This window comes from Rousettus aegyptiacus, unplaced genomic scaffold, assembly GCF_014176215.1.
Source record: "Rousettus aegyptiacus isolate mRouAeg1 unplaced genomic scaffold, mRouAeg1.p scaffold_m13_p_1, whole genome shotgun sequence".
Lineage (NCBI taxonomy): Eukaryota > Metazoa > Chordata > Mammalia > Chiroptera > Pteropodidae > Rousettus > Rousettus aegyptiacus.
The window spans coordinates 71,168,273-71,185,152 of record NW_023416284.1 but is presented as its reverse complement, the minus strand read 5'-3'; the positions used below and the strand labels follow the sequence as shown (position 1 = coordinate 71,185,152).

General features: G+C 37.4%; 1 protein-coding gene across 4 annotated transcripts in view; it reads left to right on the top strand.

Moving 5' to 3' along the window:
• RNF144B (ring finger protein 144B) overlaps positions 1-16,880 on the top strand; it is a 143,613-nt gene that overhangs the window by 100,186 nt on the left and 26,547 nt on the right. For all 4 annotated transcript variants that reach the window (XM_016155876.2, XM_016155874.2, XM_016155873.2 and 1 more), the window contains one exon: positions 14,192-14,296. In XM_016155876.2, the coding sequence (XP_016011362.2) occupies positions 14,192-14,296 (105 nt within the window). The remainder of the gene's footprint in view (positions 1-14,191; positions 14,297-16,880) is intronic.

Genomic DNA, 16,880 nt, shown 5'->3' with positions numbered 1-16,880 from the left:
TATGTTTAGCATATTTAATTGGCTTTATTTGTGAGAACTGGACCAGGCTGCAGCATTTCCAGTGGATTTCTCTTCAGAACTATTTCTGTCACTAAGTTTTTTAATTTAGATGTTTCATGATCATTTGAGATAAAGATAGAAGTGTTTGATCACTCTTGCTTGGTGGGTACCAGAGTAATTTTGATTGGGAGCCAGATTTAATCTCCCATATTAAATGACTGTTCTCGAATTTATGAGATGAATCTAGTACCCCTTTCCAGAAAAAGTAACAGCACTATTTTGGGTAAAGTATTTAAAGGATCTCAATCAGAACTTTAAAGTTTGCATATATAGTTTCCCCCTTAAACTTCTTTTACTATTTCTTCTGGAAATAGCTGAATGCATGTATTTATTCTCTATGGAGAAGTTGGCTAGAAAGGAATCTTTCCTATGGACATCATGTTTCTGAATATTACAAAATGACCTAAAGGCAATGATGATGGACATATCTTCCTTGATTAGACTTGAGAGCGTGAATAGTATTGAATTTGTGGTTCTCAGACTTGCACATTTAGAATCACTTTGAGAGTTTAAAAATACCGATGCCAGTTCAATGAGGTTTCAGAATGCAAGATCAATATACAAAAATTAATTGTGTTTTTATACATTAGCAAAGAAAACATGATGATGGCATTAAGACAAGTTTCATTTATAATATCAAAAAGAATAAAATACTTAGGAATAAATTTAACAAAATGAGTACAAGTCTACAATCTGAAGACTACAAAACATTGTTGAAAGAAATACAAGGAATGGAAGGCTTAATATTATTAAAATGACAATATTCCCCAAATGGATCTTCAGATTCAACATAATTCCTATCAAAATGCAGATCTTTTTTTGTAGAAATTGACAAGCTGATCCTAAAATTCATATGAAAATTTGAGGGGCCTAGAATAGTCAAAACAATCTTAAAAAGAAACAAAGTTGGAGAACTCACTTCCTGATTTCAAACACACTATAGCACTATAGTAATCAAAACTCTGTGATACTTTAATAAGGATAAACAGATCAGTGAAATAGACTTGAGAGTCTAGAAATAAATTTTGATATTTATTGTCAGTTGATTTTTGTCATGGATGGTAAGGTAGTTCAAAGGGTAAAAAATGGTTCATCAATAAATGGTGCTAGGACAACTGGATATCTACTTACAAAATAATGAAATTAGACTGCTTCCTTGTACCATGGACAGATATTAACTCAAACAGATTGTAGACCTAACTGTAAGCACTAAAACTTATAAGTCTTAGAAGAAGATATTGGAAATACAAAAAAATTCATGACCTTGGGTTAGGCAAAGCATGAACCACAAAAGAAAAAATATAAATTGGACTTCATCAAAATTAAAAAACATTTGTATTTCAATAGACACCATTAAGAAAGTGAAAAGCTAGTCCACAGAATGGGAGAGAATATTTGTAAATCATAGCCAATAAGAGACATATCTAGACTACATAAAAATTCTTACAAGTCAATAATAAAAACACAAGTGACCCAATTAAAAATGAACAAAAGATCTTAATAGACATTTCTCCAAAGAAGATGTATAAATTACCCTACACACATGAAAAGATGCTCAAAATCATTAGCCATCAGGGAAATACAAATGAAAACCATAGTGAGATAACATTTTGCACACATTAGGATAGCTGAGGTAAAAAGATAGACAATAACAAGTTCTGGTGAAGATTTGAAGAAATTCGAACCCTCATACACTGCTGGTAGGGATGTAAAATTATGCAGCTGCCTTGAAAAATAGTCTAGCAGTTCTTCAAAAGACAAACATTGAGTTATGCCATATACCACATCCACTCCTAGGGACATACCCAATAGAAATGAAAACATATATCTACAAGAAAACTTATACATAGATGTTCATAGAGGCATTATTCATGGTAACAAAAAGATGAAAATAACCCACATGTCCAGCAACCGAGGAATGGATATATAAAAATGGTATATCCATATAATGGAATATTATTCGGCAATAAAAAGAAATATTGATACATGCTATAACATGTATCAACCTTGAAAACATTTTGGTGAAAGAAGCCAGTCAATGGGGACCACATATTGTATTAGTCAGTTTATATTAAATGTCCAGAATAGGCAAATCTGTAGAGACAGAAGGGAGACTGGTGGTTGCTTAGACCTTGGGTGGTGGGGAGACTTAAAGGGGAAATGGGAAGTGACTACTAATGGGCATGGCATTTCTTTGGGGATAATGAAATATTCTAAACTCTATGTGTGATAGTAGTACAATGGTGAATATACTAAAAACCATTGAATTGTATACTTCAAATAAATAAATTATATAGTATGTGAATTATATCTCGATAAAACTTATATATATAAATACATATGCACATTTACATATACATGTATATAAAATACTGATGCCTGGTCCCTCAGAAATTCTGAATTAATTGATCTGTGGTGTGACCTGGGCATTGGGCTTTTGGAAAACTCCCCAGATGACTCTATTAAACATCCAGTGTAGAGTGTCTTTGTCCTAGACCTTGCTACTCAAAAGTGTGGCCTGTGTACCCTGTGTACTAGCGGAATCAGTAAGACCTGGGAGCTTGTAAGGAGTGCAGGATCTCAAGCTCAACCCCAAATCTACTGAATCAATCTGCATTTGTAACAGGATCCTTAATTGATTCATATGGATATTAAAGTTCAAAAAGCATTGTCAGCAAGGTAGTTGAATAGTAAGGCAGGTGAATGTGATTTTGAAATTCACTGTCTTCCTGTTGAAATATCCCTCTTCCTTCTTCCCAGGTTGTCCCTTCCAGCCTGTTTTCTTGGGTTCCTGTACCCTATTCCAATGTGCCTGTATGTGGAGGGTGGCCTCCCTTCATACCACCAAGCAATTCTTGGATATCAGTAGAGGGTGTCCAAGAATTCACCTCAGTTCTGACACCCTATCTGGAGATAGCATCAGGTTAAGGGTTTAGTCCTACAAGACTCTGCTCCCTCCTCAATTCCAATGCCAGTTGCATGCCTAGGTTGTAGCCTGTGCTTCTGACCAGCTGGCTATAAATCAGAGACTCCCATAACCCCTTTTTTGGGTTCTATTAATTTGTTAAAGCAGTTCACAGAACTCAGAGAAACAGTTACATAATAGATTAGTGGTTTATTATAAAAGTATATGACCAGCCGATTGAATTGGTGCATAGGGCAAGGCATGGGGAAGGGGCACGGAGCTTCCGTGCCCTCCTCAGGCTCACCACCCTCACCAAATCTCCATTTGTTCACCACCTAGGAAGCTCTCTGAGCCCTGTCCCTTTGGAGTTTTATAGAGCTTTTATTACGTATGTGCAACTGATGAAATCACTGGCCAAGGGTGATCCGTTTAACTCCCAGCTCATCTACCCTCCCAGGAGATGGAGGAGTGAGATTAAAAATCTCAGCCTTCTAATAACAGGGTTGGTTGTCACTTTCTCAATATAATAAAAGACACCTTTATATCTCTTATCATGTAGGAAATTCTGTGTTCTAGAATCTTCCTGCTAAAAATGGGGACAAAGACCAAATATGTATTTCTACTTATAAATCAAAATATCACAATTGTCCTTCCCAGTAGTGTCCCATAGTTTTCAGTGTTTCTGGTCCATGAAAACATATTTGTCTTACATTTTTTCTTCAGGGCACTGCCCTCTGCTAGGGAACTGGCCTATCTAACAAACATATATTAGTATTCTCCTGCCATAATTACTTGTAAATGGTGACAGGAGCATTCTAGAGACAACGCCTTAAAGAAATCTACAGGTTGAAATTTCTGGTAATTTGACAGGTGGAAGGAGTGGACAGAGTGAGAATTGGGGGGGTGCACATAATAATATACACCTAATTTTTGAATCCTAATTATAATAAGTACTACGAAGGAGAAATGAAGAGTGCTTACAATCATGGAAGAGTTTTAAGCAGGTGAGAGAAGGGATAAAACTTAGATTTTTTAAAATTTCCTTTTGTCTGCAGTATGGAGAATTAATTAGAAAGAGGAGAAAACAGATACAGGAAGACTGGTGAAGGGGCTAAGGCAGAAGTCCAGGTAAGGAGCAATAGCAGGTGGCCTAGGGTCATGGCAGAAGAGATGGAGATGAACAGTCCTAATCAGTATTTAAGAAAGGGATTAAAAGAGCTTGGGGTTTATTAAGTCATGCAATACTACATTTTGTAGAACCTTCTACATGGTTTTCTGCGATCCATTGAAGAACAAGGTAAAGTCCCTGTGCGTTTAACTGATCTTCTGCTGTGGCAACATACAATATACAAGTAATATTAGGTGAAGGTCAGTGTCAAGAGGAAAAATAAACCCAGGTTAAGGAGGCCTGGGAAAGTTGGCCTTTTTAGCCAGGGAAGGCCTATCTGAGGAGGAAACTTTGAGCAGAATCCTGAACGAAGTGAGACTGAGCCATCTGGGTGAAGAACATTTCAGGGAGAGGAAGTGGTGCAAACTAAGAAAGGCCTTCTAATAAGAGCAAGTTCGACATGTTGAAGAAGTAGTGAGAAGGCTTGTATTCTATGCAAGGGGCGAATGTGGTAGAAATGAGCTCACGGCAATAGTTAGTAGTTAGAATATTCAGGACCTCATGAGACATGACAAGTAAGGACTTTGAGAGGCAATCTAAATGATATGCACATTTATTGAAGGGTTTTGGACAGGAGAATGACATATGATTTATATTTTTAAAAGATGTTTAAAAGCATCCTGACTGCTGTGTGGAGTAGGAACCAAGAGACCAGTGAGGAAGCGAATGAACTGGTCCTTGAAAGAGGTGATGGTGATTTGAATTGTAGTGGGAGTGGTAAGAAGTGGTTAGATTTGGAGCACGTTGTGGTTGTGGAGTTTGAGGAAAAGCAGAATCAAGGATGATGGTTTTTGTGTTTGTTTTTGGCTTAAGAAACTGGGTAATAAGTTCCTTTTACAAAGATGGGGAAGACTGTGTGTGTGTGTTTATGTGGAGGTGCGGGGGCGGGGGTGCCCTGGCTCATTTCCTTCTCCCGTTCTCCATTCTTTCTGTAATGCCTCTCATTGGCCAAGTCTTCCTGGCACCTGGAAATATATTCTCTACATTACAGAGCAGATCAGGGAAGTGGGGAATGGAACTGAGAGCAAGTATGCAGTGGGCCAGAACAATTGGTTATAGCTAGTTAACGAGGTGCCCAAATAGGAAATGTGAAGAGAAGAAAGAATTTAGATCCCATCCTGCCATTTCAGCATTTGAAAACTGAGTAAAGGAAAATGAAAGTGTCTGAGAAGGAAAGACTAGAGGGGAAGAATGAAAATCAGAGAGGTGTGGAATTCTGAAGGCAAGAAAATAGAAAATTTCAAGGACGCAGAAGTGGTTAAGTGGTCTTACATGGCTGAGAGGTCAAGAAGGAAGAAAATATATGTAAATGTGTATTGGAATCGGTGACATCGAGGTCATTGGCAACTTTGGACAGCCACTTCCGTTAAGTCGTAGGGGAGGAGCTGCAATGGCACTAATGAAGAAGTGAGGGAAGTGAGGGCAGACAGTGCTTTCGAATATTTGACGGCGAGGAGGTGAAGTATGGAATGAAGAAAGCGGTATCTAGCCAGGAAGAGAAGTAAGGAAGGGATGTTTTTGTTGCCTGTTTTATTATAATTTTTAGGATCTTTTTGGACATGTTTAACTGCTGAAGAAAGACCCAATAGGTAGGAAAAATTCAAGACATAAGAAAGAAAATAGATAATATCTTAAAAAGGAGGGAATGGGAACTAGAAAATAGTGGAGTTGGCTCTGGAAGGTGGAGTTGGTGTCTAGGTGTCAAATGAAAGAAAAAGAGAGATAGGATGCAGTTGAGTTTGTGTGTTTCAGTGATTGGAGCTGAAGGAGTTTTCCACAAAGCTACTAAGTGGTACATTCAGGCTTCCAGCTCCCACAAGAAGTCTGAGTGTTTACCATGTGCCAGAACCAATGATAGATGTTTTTAGGGTATATGAAGTGGAATAAGATATGAGCTAGACCCTGAAGAAAATCCTAGGTTATTGGAGATACAGCCTAGTTCTTAGTCACCTGCAATGCAGGGTGGTAAGCACTGTGTTGTTGACATATATGGCATACTTCAATTGTTAACATCTGGTGTTACTTAAAGTGGTGATGAAAATATTGGAAAGTAGAGAGGAAGAGCCAAGTCTTTTGGAGAATTGGTGGAGGGAGCTATAGTTTTGTAGTTAATAAAACTCTCTTTGGATTGCTATTTCAGTAAGTCCTCAAGGGAAAATGCCATACCGCCAGCCCCATTGGAATTCACAGTGTTCTCTTATTTTTGATGGATTTATAGGGTTTCTTTTTGAAGGGGAAAATAATTAGAATCCCAATGCTAAGCTATTTAAAAATTACTTTTATTATAGTCTCACAAACTTATATAAACATAATATAAGGTACAAGCACATTTAGACATATCTCTTAAACAAGAACATCAGAATAAATGAGCTGAATATTAACTAAAATTATAGACCAACGAAAGTTAAGTTACTATTAATGTGATGGATGATGTTTAGGTTCCACCAATTCACTTTTTATAATTAGACTCTGAGTCTGGTGTGTTCAATGAACAAGTGGTAATTCAATGGCCTAGCCACCTTTCTGTGTTGGAATCACTAAAAATCTTGACTTGTACAGATTTTACTGGGCCCAGATACTTCTGTAGTTTTTTTATTGGCCTGTGACAATGAAAGCATTTCTACCTGGCAAAGCAGGACTGCATGACAAATGCAAATGTGAGCATTGAAATTGAGAAGAAATGGGGTATTCCCTGACATGTTCCAAAGTATGCTTTTATTATTATTATTAACTATACATAAAGTCGATAAAAACCTTGCCATGGAGAACTCATGGGCTCCCAACAATACACTTTTGCACCCAGGTTGAAAAGTACTGTGGAAATCAGAGTGCTGTATAAGCAGGTGGGCTGGGCATTGTGCTATATTAAGGGGCAAGACAAGGAAAGCTTGATTGAATAAGAGAGGCTTAAGGATGAGAACTGTAAAACTGTACTTATAGCTTGTTGTTTTATTTGGGCTTCTTTTTAACTATCTGGTGCCAGGTTTTCCTGCCAGCTCTCTGATATCCCACGTAGTTAGAGGGGTATGAAGGTGGTCCCCATCACTATCATATTTGTGAAAAGCCAAGGTTTCTGAAAGGGGTTTTATAAGAAAAAGTTTTAGGATCATACCGTATGAAGAAACAACTTACTATCCAGCTATAGAATACTGATTTATTTGATTTTTCTTCCAAACCGTTAAACATTTCCAAACCAGAATGCCTTTGATGTGTTAAAAGTCTTTTGAATTGAGAGAGATATACCATCTTGAAATTACTAATAAGTTAACTCAACAGCATCCAACAAAGAGCTTTATTCTTGTATCATGTGTAGAAATCGTAGTCTGAACTGGAATAAACAATATTGACCTCAATGTAAGATAACATTTAGAACACTCTTGAGACATTATGCTGTAGTTATGTACTGAAGCAGAGAAGTGTTAGTCTATAGTTTATTAAATATTCATTTTAGTGTACAGCATTATACCAGGAATGATGAAAAGCAAATTTTAAAACTCAAAGCCTATCTAGGTTTTGGCCTGTGGGTACCTTCTCCCTTCCCCCTTCCTTTCCACCCATGACTAAGTTAAGGGATGAGAAACCCTAGGTCATTAGTTCACTAATTCACCTTCAAGCTAGGTGGGCTGCCAGTCCTTTTTGGACTTCAGAACCCCAGCACCTGAATCCAGAAGCATCTAAGAGCCTGGGGATCAATTTAAACTTTAATGGCACCCATTATCTTCTTCCTCTCTACAACAGTACCTATTCTCCTCTTACCTTGCCTTCTCATCATCATGGGACTTGTCTCTAGAGGTCACATCTGTTTAGGGACTTTCATTTCTGTATGCTTCCCTATGGTTCAGAAACGTCTATTCTATTTTCCAGTTATACTTTATGTTTGCGTACCTCTTATCATTTTTCATTGTGTTTTCATGTATTTACGCTCATGAAGGACTCTCCATTTCCCTAAGAGTAGGCTAGAGAGCTGGTATTGTCCCACTTTATAATCAAGAATGCTATAACTAGAGAGGTTAATGACTTGACTGAGATGCCAAGGAGACTTTAGGGCTTGTACTTTTTTCATTTTTTAAAAAATAATTTTTTATTTTTTATTTACAGTTTGCATACAATCTTTTATTAGTTTCAGGTGTATAAAATGGTGATGAGACATTTATAGAACTTATGAAGTGATCACCCTGATAAATCTACCCATCACACACCATACACAGTTATTACAATAATATTGACTATATTCCCTATGCCGTACCTTACATCACCATGACTATTTTGTAACTATCAATTTGTACTTCTTAATGCCTTCCCCTTTTTTAGTCACCCCTCAACCCTCTCCCATCTGTCAAGCATCAAAATGTTCTCTGTATCTATGAGTCTGTTTCTGTTTTGTCTGTTCATTTATTTTGTTCTTTAGATTCTACATATGAGTGAAATCATCATGTGGCCTTTGTCTTTCTCTGTCTGACTTACTCTACTCAGCACAGTATTCTCTAGGGCTATCCATGTTGCTGCAGATGGCAAAATTCCATTCTTTTTTATGGCTGAGTAATATTCCATTGCATATATGTACAACCTCTCCTTTATCCATTAAAATATTGATGGTCACCCACGTTGCCTTCATATTTTGGTTATTGCAGATAATGCTGCAATGAACATATGGATTCACATGTTTCTTCAAAGTAATGATTACGGTTCATTTGGATAATACCCGGAAGTGGGAATTACTGTGTTCTTTTTGTCTGTTGTTATAGCCTTTGTTTTAAAGCTTATCGTCTAGTATAAGTATTGCTACTCATGCTTTTTTTGGTATGTTTCCATTTTCATGAAATATCTTTTTCCATCTCTTATACTTTTAGTCTGTATGTGTCTTTTGATCTGAAGTCAGTCTCTCGTAGGCTTCATATGTAAAAGTGTTTTTTTCTTATTCATTCAGCTACCCTAATTTTTGATTGGAGCATTCAATCCATTTACATTTAAAGTAATTATTGATATGTAGTTGTTGCCATTTTATTATTTATATTTTTAATCTTTTTTTTTCTTCTTAAAGAAGTCCTTCTAACATTTCTTCTAATACTAGTTTGGTGTTGATGAACTTCTTTAGCTTTTTCTTGTCTGGGAAGCTCTTTATCTGTCTTTTGATTCTAAACGATAGCTTTGCTGCGTAGAGTAACCTTGGTTGCAGGTCCTTGCTTTTCATCACTTTGAAAATTTCTTGCAATTTCTTATGGCCTGCAAAGTTTCTGTTGGGAAATCAGCTGACAGTCTTATGGGAGCTTCTTTGCTTCTTTATAGGTGATTAATTGCTTTTCTTTTCTCTTGCTGCTTTTAAGATTGTCTTTAACCTTTGTCATTTTAATTGTGATTTTTTAATGATTTTAATTATGGTGTGGGCCTCCTTGGGTTCATCTCATTTTGAACTCTCTGCACTTTTTGGGCTTTTACGTTTACTTTCTTTGCCAGGTTAGGGAAGTTTTCCATCATTATTTCTTCCAATAGGTTTTCTATTTCTTACTCTCTCTATCTTTTCCTTCTGGTACCTCTATGATGTCAATATTGTTATGCTGTTATACTTAATGTTGTCCCAGGGACCCCTAAAACTATCCTGTTTTTTGGATTCTTTTTTCTTGTTGCTGTTCTGATTGATTTTCTTTCTGCTACCTTATTTCTAAATCGCTGATACACTCCTCTACTTAATCTACTGTTGATTCCCTCTAATGTATTCCTCATTTCAGTCATTGTATTCTTTATTTCTGACTGCTTCTGTTTTATGTTTTTTATCTCTTTGTTAGAGTTCTCACTGAGTTCATCTACTCTTCCTTTAAATTGTGCATCCATATAACCAGTATTTGAACACTGTATCTGGTAGGTTGCTCATCTCCATTTTGTTTAGTTCTTTTTTTGGAGCTTTTGTTTTGTTCTTTCATTTGGGACATATTTATTTATTTACCTGTGTTGGTTTCTATGTATTAGGTAGGGCTGCTATGTCTCCCAGTCTTAGTAGCATGGCCTTATATAGTATGTGTCCTGTAGGGCCCAGTGGTGCAGTGTTCCTTGTCACCTGAGCTAGGTCCTACAGGTGTGTCCCTTGTATGGGTTGTGTGTGCCTTTCCCTTGTAGTTGAGTCTTGGTTGCTGTTTGCATATCAGGATTGACCCTTGGGCTGATTGGTTATGAGGAGTGGCCAATGAGGGGCAGACCTTATGAAGCAAGATTTGCTTTAGTAGGGCTCTGGTACTTTCCCAGTCTGCCTTTTACGTGTGTTGTCCTTGGATGTAGCCCCGGGTGGTGCTCTGGCTCCAGCTCCATCTGAACTAGGCCACTGGGTGTGCTGGCCTTGAGCCTCCTGGGAGGGGCCCAGCTGCTGGTCAAATTCAGCTGCAGCATGTGCCCTGCCTGGGGCCACCTGGCAAGAGTCACCAAGCAATCTGAAGATGGCCACCACCCATTAGAGTTTGCACTTTAATCTTAATGGTTAGAATCCAGTTCTGTTGATCCCCGAAAGGGATCTAGGAGACTTCTTTCTGGGAAGATTTCATTGTACATATTTCATAGGCTTTCAGGGTTGGGAGAAACAATAAAAGTCATCTCATTCACCAGATATTTGATGGTTAAATCCTTGTTTAGATCACATTTGAATCATTGAGGGCTATGGAAGGATTTTTAGGAACAATTATTACTAGACAGGACACTTTCTGGCCTAAAAATGTTTCTATATTCTACCAAACTAATTAAGTGGAATGTTGACTATTCAAAACAAAAGTTGTTTCTTTCTTTCTTCGGTCATCTGGATTTTTTAAATGTTCTATTTGAAACATTTCCCTAAGAACTCGTTAGCTGTTATGGAAACAGCATATTTAGACAATTGTTTAATACTATAATTTATTGAAATATAGTGTTTTTCACTGTGACTAAATGATGGTGGTTTTCTTTTTCCTCTTTCTGTGTTTCTGTCTTTATTTACGAGCTAGATCCTGTTTTTTTCATAATTGTTATATGTGAGTGTTTTCAGTTCTTTTGTGCTTTAGCTCGAAGTTTTGACGAAGAGAGAGGAGTTCAAGATTAAATTTTTAGTGAAAGCTATATAAAGAACCTAAGGTACTTAAATAAGAAGAAATAACTAGAGATGGTGGTTTTCCCTCTTTGCCTTTGAATAGAAATGCAGGCCCCTACTGATGGAATGTCAAGAGCATTATTTAGCAACTTACTCTAGCAGATCTCTTTTTTGAACCAGTGTTTTTTAGAATTTAGAACAAGGGTATATAGGATATGTATACTTATACCCTATAGTTGGCGTATACAGCTCTAACCTCCCGAAATCATAGGTCACATATTGTGGCCAGGAGAGTACTTGTGGGAATCTTAAAGTCCATTGGGTATATGTATCATGGTTGCAGTGTGCCTAAGAATATGCCATTAGCAAATAGAATATCCATTATAAACTCTTGGGAAAACTTAGATTTCAACTTTTCAAATTGCAACATAAGTGGAAATGAAATTTTTTTTTTTCACTTATAAAGACTCACGTAGTCTTTTCAGTTCCTGTTTTATCCTAAGTTTTATCTATAGGCCTAAACTATTATAAGGAGAGGTCTGAATAGAGATATGTGGGATATTCTGTTACAAATATTTGTTCTGTCTGTGGAGCTTACTGTATAAGTGGCTTAACTGGTCCCCTGCAGGGAGTGGAGAAAGGATAATCTGAAAAGGTCAAAGGATTAACAGTTTCCCTTAAAGTTTTTCATAGAAAATCTAAGACCAGGTGAAGGTCATAGAAATATAACAAAATATTCTGCAACTAACAGATTTTCAAAGGGCATCGATATACGAAATTTCAGGTTTGTATTTGTGCTTGTGAGTGTTTTAAACCTTGTGAGGTAATCATAACAGGTATTATTGTCCCCATTTTAAAAATTAAGGGAGGCAAGTCTGGGTCATAGTTTAATTAATTTTTTCATTGTCATCTGAACAGAATGGTGCTGGGGCTAGAGCCCAGATATTAGGATTTGATGTTCATTGCACTGTACAATTTGTTTTCCTCTGATAACTTTCCATTGAACCTAGAGACGATACATTTTTCAGTCTTTCTACTTAAATTTCAAGTGGTACATGGGGAGATCAAGGCAGTAATAATGGAATCTGTGTGGCAGATGGAAGACCTGAGAGGTACTTAGGAGCGGAGTGGGGTGGACAAGGCTTCACATTGTTTATTCATTTATCCCTTGGTGTGACACTCCTTTTTGTGAGCCACCTTTGCTATTTCTCATGAAGTTTGCCTGCCCGTTGAAATTCTTCCCCATATTTCCTTGCTGCTGCTCTCTCCTAATTATCATTCTTCCTAGGACTGGAGACCATGTTTGGCACAATAACTCCTTGTGAAAGTGATCGTTCATGCTTCTCTTGAACAAGACAGTGAAAGTTAAAATATGGTATCTATATTGAGGTCAATTGTAGGGAAAGAGACTTAAGATCCCAGCTTTCAGGTATCTTTTCCCAATTCATACTAAAAAATGAGCACTTTCTCATGTCTTTAAACATCATTTGAAAATGTTTTTCATGATTCTTCAGCATTCCATTGCATGAATTTACCATAATTTATATACATGTTATTCTATTTTGGATAGTTAGGTTATTTTTTAGTTTTTTTTTTTTCATAATGAATATTTTAGAAAAAATAGACTCCTTGAAGAAGGGAATGAGTACTTAAAGAGATACAAATCTGGTTTAAATGGTTTGCCCTAGTCATTGATTCATGAGTACACTGTAACTAATTTCAATCAGGTAAAAACATGATTTTTTTCTGAAATAATACAATTATGATATTACTTTTATTTTCAGATGGGGAAAATGAGGAAAGATGGTCAATGAAAGGAATAGATTTCATAATTATGTCATCGGTATTCTGAACATAGAATTTATATAATCCTTAATATGTTATAAAAGGTTGGTGCATCAGCAGTATTTTAATGTATCTGAGCCCAATTATAAATAATCACTTTATGAGAGATTAATTCATTGGCTAGCTTATGTATTTTGAGGGTATCCTCCTCAAACACTGAGCTTGCTTTTTTTCATCATGTATATAGAGAAAAGCTGACCAATTAGCAAATTAGTAGAGACTGAGGAGCCAAATTTTGGATTTCTAAAGAGTTTTGTCTTCCGGAACTATAGCCTTCAATTTTGTGTGGGCATGTGTGGATAGTTTGGGAGGGAGAAGGAAGGTGTTAGAGGCCTCCATAATGCTAATAGTTCTCCTACCTTCTCAGTCTGACTCACACCTCCACCCACTGCCCAAGATCCAGGTGCAACAGGCAATAAGTAGATCAAGTTTGTCCTTGATACTTTTCCTCTTCTTTTCTCTGGGTTTCTTTTTTCTACCCAATTTTTTCTTTACACAGGTTCTACTCAAATCTCCTCATCGTAACATCTACCAAGGCCCATAGTTTTGGGGAAGAAGCAAGGCTATAGAATTTAAGCAAAGGCCTTGCCTCAAGTAATCAGAACAAACAATCTCAATGGGGGGACATCTCTTTTTCCTAAATTGTCTTTGACGTTATCTTTTCCAGGTGTATTTTGCTGTTCGGGGTGTTCCTAAATTGGTGCCTTAATCCCAATTGATTTTGTTTGGCTAGCTTAGCATGAGGGTCGCAGTTCTACTTTGGGGCAAACTTTGAGGGAGAAGACCACTAGATAAAAATGAAACTAGGAAGGCACATAAATTAAAAAAAAAAAAGTTAAAAAGAAGGCTTTTGCCATTCGTGTAAAAGTGTTTCTTTTTTTTCCTGTTCTGTGGTGGATAAAATGTGTGAGCATACAGGAATTTGACTTGTTGCCTTGAATAAACTCAATATTCTTAGGATGAAGTCATACATAATTAATTGCCTGTCTCTGCATTTTTTTTTCCAAAGTGATGGCTCTTAGTATTCATACTTGTGATAACTTATGTTTCCTGAGTACAAGAGCCTGAGGACTGCCAAGTAAGGAAGAAGAGGCAATAATGCTTTTGTAACCTCTGTGCTACTGTAATACAGTGGGTAATTGTCTTTTTTTTTTTTTTTAACTTCCAGTGCCTGAAACAGTACATGCAGCTGGCAATCCGAGAAGGATGTGGGTCTCCCATCACTTGCCCTGACATGGTGTGCCTAAACCATGGGACCCTGCAGGAAGCTGAGGTATGGATGAGTGCCATGATCTTCCCCTCTTTCCTGTTGACATTATTTCCTAGGATCTTGACTCTGATGTACTTCCCTACCAGGGAGTATAGAAACAAAAGCCAGAGGTTAACTTTTTAAAGGAGTACTTTATTGCTACATACCTTTGGATTCTTTATATAAACTGTTAAAGCTGTTATTTACCTCTGTTCTGTTTATAAGTGCTATCTGAATGTTGAAAAAACCCTAGAATAGGCAAAGGTATAGAAATCAAATTTATCAAATGTGAAGTTTGGAGGCTGAATAGGAAGTGGTTTTGTGATCTTTATTTTATGTTTTAATTTATTTTAATTAGTTTCAAGTATACAGTACATTGGTTAGACATCTATATAGTTCATAAAACAATCCCCCCAATTGCTCCCTCCCTTCCCTGACCCTCCACCTAGCCAACGTATTAATGCTAACGGCATTCCCTATGCCGTGCTCCCCATTTCTGTGACCATCCATCAGCTACTAATTTGTACTTCTTTAACCCTTCACTCCATTCTCCCAGCCCCCCAAACCCTCCTCCCCTTTGTCCATCACCAAATTGTCCACCATATTTGTGAGTCTGTTTTTGATTAGTTTGTTCTTTTTATTCCTTAGATTTCACATATAAGTGAAATCATTTAGTGTTTGTCTTTCTCTGTCAAACTCGAATACCTTCTAGGTCCATCAGAGAAAGATCTTTTGCCATCCCCTCCCTTTTAGTCTGTGTGTCTTTTAATGTGAAGTGAGTCTCTTGTAGGCAGCATATGTAGGGGTCTTCTATTCTTATCCTTTCAGCCACTCTGTCTTTTGGTTGGAGCACTTAATTCTTTTCCATTTAAGGTACTTATTGATAGGAATGTAGTTGTTACCATTCTTTATTCCTGTTTTTGATACATGGTTTTTCTTCTTAAAGAAGTCCCTCCAACATTTCCTGTAATACTGGCTTGGTGGTGATAAATTCCTTTAGCTTAGTTTTGTCTGGGAGGCTCTTTACCTGTCCTTCAACTCTAAATGATTGTAGATTCTTGATTGTAGATCCTGGGTCTTAATCATGTAAAATATTTTGTGCCAAGCCATTCTGTCCTGCATAGCTCCTTTTGAGAAATCAGCTGCCAGTCTTATGGGTGTTCCCTTATAGGTAATTATCTGTTTTTTTCTTGCTACTTTTAATATTTTTTCTTTGTATTTAACCTTTGGCATTTTAGTTATGATGTCTTGGTGTGGGCCTCCTTGGATCCCTGTTTTTGGGGATTCTCTGAGCTTCCTGAAGTTTTGTCTATTTCCTTCACCAGGTTAGGGTTTTCTATCATTATTTCTTCAAACATCTATTCAACATCTTATTTTCCTTCAGATACACTGATCAGACGGATATTTGGGAATAGTGTGCTTTTCTCACATATAGTTATTATAATACATACCTCTTAATCTAAGTATTGATTTGAATATATCACAATGGGGCTTATATACATTATGCTTGACTGGATTCTATATCCATGACTACTTTTTCTGCCCTTAAGGAAATGTTTAATTATACAGGTAACACATAAATATACTTCACGTATTAAAAATAATTCTGGTAAAGGCTCAAGTTCCCTTTGTCCTGCTATTTATGTTACGATATATGGGTCTCCATCATTCATTGTCTTATAAAATGCATGTAAGTTAAACATTTCTTCATCTTCAAAGGACACAAGGCATTTAAGCTTACCTCTGAATGCTTTCCTGCGTGGGTCTAGTTCACACAGTTGCCCGTGCTCCATCTGTCTCCCTCCTGCAGGCTTTAGGTCCTCCCTGTCTTCTTAATGCTTCCAGATTGCCTCAGCTGTGGCTCTGCCTCTTATTTATCAGGAATAGCTTCATCAGCAAAGCATTTAATGGGCAATTTAAGTACTATTTGCTTATGCAGGAAATAGTAGAAAAGTCAGCTTTTCCCCTTTAGTGTCCTTGAAGCTGCTGGGAGGAAGTGCCTCTGGAGGGCTTGTGGCTAGAGGTGCTCCACTGGGAGCTAGAGAAAAGTAAAACTTTCCTTCCTTGTGTCCTCTGGTACTTTCAGCTGTTGTGCTGTAGGGCTTTTCTGATATCTTTGATCCAGGGATCTTGTCCAATATGGAATTAAGAAAGGCAGGGCACAGATTGTTTATTCTGATTGCTTCAGGCAAGGCCTTTCCTTGAAGTCAGTAGCCTTATTAAAAAGGTGATAACTACTTTAAATAGATCCCTTACAGTAGTAGGGAAGTAGAGTATCATCACTTGCTGGGCAAGCCTGAACCATTGGTCTGGACCATGTAAAATTTGAATGGCAAGCACATGACCCATTAGAGTAGTACCCCCTGTGACATGGTCTGAGAAATTGAACTTCTTCCTGCTGCCAGCGGAAAGCAGGAAATAGCTTCTCACCCACCAATCCTCCTTCCAAGCCCTGGGGCATGGAAGTGACCAGCCTTCCTTTCATCGCTGGTGCCACAATATGCACCAGAGGAAGGACAGGTGTAGCTGCTCCAGCCAAGAATGGGGACTCTAGAATTCCATAGGAAGGGATTTAGTGGGGCACTCTGGAGGACTATGATGGAGGAAT